Below are 5,108 nucleotides of genomic sequence, written 5' to 3' on the forward strand. Positions count from 1 at the left end.
TAAATTAGCATATAAATTTGTTATATTTCTGTGTTTAGATAATTCTATTTTATTTATTCACAATCATTTATACAATTATCAATTAATTATTACATGTGCACGCGCTTTTTCCTATCTATCTTCTTCGCATGCTCCAAAACAGCTGATCACCTTAGTGATGCCATCTCGTTACGATAATTGCTTTTATATCGTAACACCTTCCCTTTTCGAAATGTTTTACTGTGGTTGAAACCTAGTGACTGCTTTGCGATTACGTGTTGTCCTACGAAGAACAGGTGATGTAGGTGTTGAAATTGTCGTAGGCATTATGGGTAACTCGGTTGGCGATGTCGATAGTGGTAGAATATTAGGCAGTGTCTGATTGTTGAGTGCTTTTGTAAACTGATCTGATTGTTGCGGTAAGTCATACACATCTAGTGCAGCTTCCCAAAACTTGTGGTTATTATTTTGGTCGTGGTAGCGCTTTCGTAATTGATTACAATGAATTCGAATTAATTTTCCATTGTTCAGAATAACATTGTACATTACTTTTCCTTTTTTCTCAATGACTTCCCCAGGCATCCATTTGAAACGGTTAACTCCATTTGGAATGTTGGCGTAAATTTTATCTGATGGAAAGTATTTTATTTCCTTGGCACCGTGCCTTTTGTTAAATTGCTTTTCCATTTTGAATTTATTTGGACTTAACTTTGCATTGTGTAGCTTTTTTGGCTGCAGCAAATCTAAATTTATTCTCATTTTCCTTCTGAACATGACTTCTGCTGGAGATCGCTTCTCTGGTGAGTTTACATTCGGTGTTGAACGATATGTCTGAAGAAATGTGCATAAATTTTGTGTGATCGTCCCCTCTCCTTCTAATTTTTTTAAAGATCTTTTGAAAGTGTCTACAAACCTTTCAGCTTGACCATTCGACATTGGATAGTAAGGGCTGGAATATAGATGTTCAACGCCGTTATGTTTTAAGAATTGTTCAAAATGTTCACTACGAAACTGTGTTCCATTATCTGATACGATTGTTTTTGGCAGACCAAATCGGGCAAAAATATCATTTAAAATATTCACGGTTGCTTGTGATGACATTGCTTTTGTTTGAACAGTTTCCGGCCACTTTGAATATGCGTCGACAATGACCAAAAAATACCATCCTTCTATCGGTCCAGCATAGTCTATATGCACCCGCTCCCACTGTTCGCTTGGTGTGGGCCAAGAATGAAGTAATGTTTTCGTAGGCATCTTTGCTGCATTTGCACATTGATTGCAATTTTGAATAAATGTTTTTATATCAGTATCAATGTTTGGCCAATATACAAAACTCCGTGCTAATGCCTTGGTACGCTCAATACCTTGATGACCACGATGTAATTGTTTAAGTACACGTTTTTTGTAGACTTGTGAGATAACAATACGTTCACCGTACACAACACATTTATTTATTAATGATAACTCATTTTTCCTGTGTAAAAATGCTTGTAATTCTCTATTATTTATTGTTTTGTTAGGCCAACCATTTGTAATATAATATATTATTTGTTTTAGAATTGGATCTTTTGCTGTTTCATATGTGATCATTTTATGTGTTACTGGTAAAGTATTTATAGTGTTAACTATAATTGAATTTACACTTCTTTCTAATTTGATTGATGCTACAACGTAATTTTCAGAAATATTTTCGTTGTTGTTTATAAGTCTAGATAATACATCAGCGTATCCGAAACTGTTTGTTGAAATGAATCTTATTTCAAAATCGTATCCTAAAAGCTGAATTGCCCATCTTTGAAGACGATTAGCTTGATGTATAGCAATGCCTGTTTTTCTACCGAAAATAGTCAGTAAAGGCTTATGGTCGGTATGCAATATAAATCTTCTTCCATACAACATTTTATGAAATTTGGTAACTGCAAATATGAGTGCAAGTCCTTCTTTTTCTATCTGGCTATATTTTTGTTCTGCCGGAGTGAGAGAACGTGAAGCATGGCAAATAGGTTTAATGGATCCATCTGAATATTCATGCATGATGCATGCGCCTAACCCATAGTTTGATGCGTCAGCAGCTACAATTAGCTTCTGATTTGGATCATAATGGCATAATAATAAATTTGATGACATTATAGCTTTAAGATGATGGAAAGACTTCTGATGTATCGCGTCCCATTTCCATTTTACATTTAACTTAAGTAAATTATCAAGTGGTCCTCTTAACTCACGCATCTTCGGAACAAATTTTCCGTAAAAATTTATTGCGCCAAGAAAAGAACGTAATTCTGTAATATTTGATGGTTCTGGCATTTGCTTGATAGCGGCAATACGTTCTGGATCAGGTTTTAACCCTTCTTGATTAATGATGTACCCTAAATACTTAATTTCAGTTTTAAAGAAATTACATTTTTCGTATTTTAATTTAAACCCATAATCACGTAGCCTTGTAAGAACTGCATATAAATTGTCTGTATGTTCAGATGCTGTTTTACCGGAAACAAATATGTCATCAATATATGATGCAGTGCAATTTAGTCCTGCTAACATTTGGTCCATAATTTGTTGAAAAATTGCTGGAAATGTTTTTATTCCAAAAACCATTCTGTTATACTGGAATAGCCCGATGTGTGTATTTATTGTTAGTAGATGTTTCGATGCGTCATCAACCTCGATTTGTAAGAATGCATCCGATAAATCTATATGGCTAAATATTTTTGAATTTGCCAATTTTGAGAATATATCTTCTGGTAATGGTAATGGGTATTGATGTGATTCGAGGCAGTTGTTTAGACCAGTTGAGAAATCAGCACATATGCGTACGTTTCCGTTTGTTTTTTTCACAACAACTATAGGTGCTGCCCATGCGGAGAAGTTTACTGGTGAAATAACCTTTAATTCTTGGAGTCTTTTGAATTCATCTTCAACTAGTTGTTGTACCGCATATGCAACTGGACGCTTTAGCCTAAATACTGGCTGAACGTTTGGTTTCGTTGTGATTACTGCTTTTGTTTTAGTGCATAACCCCATTTTGCCATCGAATACATCTGAAAAAAAATGTTTCAGGTGAGTATCTTTATTCGGATTTGAACACAATTGAATACTATCCTGATTTTGACAAATACTATTACAAATAGAATTGATTGACATATTACATAAGTTTAATTCTTGTATCCAATCTAAACCCATTACGTTGAGATTTTGTATAGGAGTAACAAAACAAGTTAAACTTTGCTGTTGATTTCGAAATTCTACGTTGCATTTAAATTTTGCTGACAATGGTAACTCATCTGTTGCGCTGCGTGCTGTATGTTCTGATTCGCTAACATTATCGGCTTGGATTTTTTTAAATTGTCTTCAGAAATTATTGTTATATCTGATGCTGTGTCAAGTTGCAAATTTAATGGTGTGCCATTAATTTTGACTAATATGTATTTGCGTTTAATCATATTGACTTTGTTTGTAGTAAAGATGCTTTTTGAATTGAATTGACGGCCCTTATCAATTTTATGGTATTTTTGATTTTCATTTTGAGTTTTTCGGTATTTGCAATATCCTTCTTTATGCCCGACAAGTTTGCATCTGTCGCATTTGTGATTTTTGAATGGACAGTGCCGCGAGTAATGAAATTCACCACAAAACCAACAAGGTGTTTTCGGTAAACTTGAAGGTTCTTTTGACTTGCCATTATTTTTGATTTGTTTTTCAGTTTTATGGTTATTGACACGTAAACGATTTACCTGTGCATTGCTTTCTATGAGCATTGTATCGACTTTTAAATTTAGTATCTTTTGGCATTCTGTTGATAAGGTCTCCAACGTGACTTTCGTGCTTTCATTTTCCAATTTATTTAACATTTTTGTGCGTAATTCAAATTCTGATGGTGACTTTAACCCCATAATGAATATTAGACACTTAAATTGATCTGTAGTTAAATCATTCAGTTTGAATAATTCACATTGCTTATTAACCATGCTCGCATATGTAACGAAATCTTGTGTGGGCTGCTTTGTTATCTGTAAGCAATTGAATTTAGTATTGAATAGTGAAATCTGATTTCCAAAAAGTTTCTTAAGTTTTTCTACTGTGTCTTTAAAAGTAAAATCGCGACTATGATTTGGTAGAATATAATTGATGTATTTATTATGAACAATGGTGTTCAATTTACGTAAAAGCAATCGTGTTTTTGCGGCATCATCCAATTTTGCAGCATCGATTAGAAACAGATCTTCGTACCGCATGTACCAAGTGTCAAATGTAATGTTATTTTCTGGATCGTGACAAAATTCTGTGATGTTTGATGCAAGTGCTTCAATTATGAATTCTGGTTCTGTTGGCTTGGATGTTGACGATGAATGCTCCGCTACTTCTGATTTTCCTTCTTTAAACAATTTTGCGATAAGATTCTGCATTGCAAGATTGTCTTGATGATTTTGATTCTGAATTTGTTTCAGAATATCAGCAAGTTGCTCTGCCATCTTGCTATATTTTTACACTTTAAAAGTTTTCCTCGTCGCCACTGTTATATTTCTGTGTTTAGATAATTCTATTTTATTTATTCACAATCATTTATACAATTATCAATTAATTATTACATGTGCACGCGCTTTTTCCTATCTATCTTCTTCGCATGCTCCAAAACAGCTGATCACCTTAGTGATGCCATCTCGTTACGATAATTGCTTTTATATCGTAACAAAATTTAAAATATTATCGTATAATGTAGCTGGTTTAGCAAATAAGTATAAGTTTATAGAATTTATGAAGTATATTAAAAAATTCGATATATTTGTTTTATTTGAAACATTTTTAGTAAGTAAGACAGATTACATTGAAAACACATTTATAGAATACAATCTTCATTGGGTGCCTGCAACAAGAACAACAAATAGAGGTCGAGCCAGTGGAGGAAAATTGTATGGTGTACGAAAGCAATTGCAATTTTGCGGTACTGTGGTGTACAAGCACATTATGAACTCAACAATAATCGAGATAACCACTAATAATCAAAAGTTATGTTTAATCCCAGTTTACCTAAATTGCAATAACTGGCTAAATGATCTCAATAACTTATGTGAAATATTAGTGGAAGCTCAGAACGAAAATGTCATGATAATAGGTGACTTCAATGCACG

General features: G+C 33.5%; 1 protein-coding gene across 1 annotated transcript; it reads right to left on the reverse strand.

Annotated features, from left to right (window-relative positions):
• Positions 1-216: 216 nt before the first annotated feature.
• Positions 217-4,451, reverse strand: LOC119666132 (uncharacterized protein K02A2.6-like). The gene is made up of 2 exons (XM_038075413.1): positions 3,386-4,451; positions 217-3,308 (listed from the first exon to the last, which is right to left on the reverse strand). The coding sequence occupies exons 1-2, from the start codon at positions 4,449-4,451 to the stop codon at positions 217-219; spliced, it is 4,158 nt and encodes a 1,385-aa protein (XP_037931341.1).
• Positions 4,452-5,108: the final 657 nt, after the last annotated feature.

This window comes from Teleopsis dalmanni, chromosome 1 (genome assembly GCF_002237135.1).
Source record: "Teleopsis dalmanni isolate 2A chromosome 1, ASM223713v2, whole genome shotgun sequence".
NCBI lineage: Eukaryota > Metazoa > Arthropoda > Insecta > Diptera > Diopsidae > Teleopsis > Teleopsis dalmanni.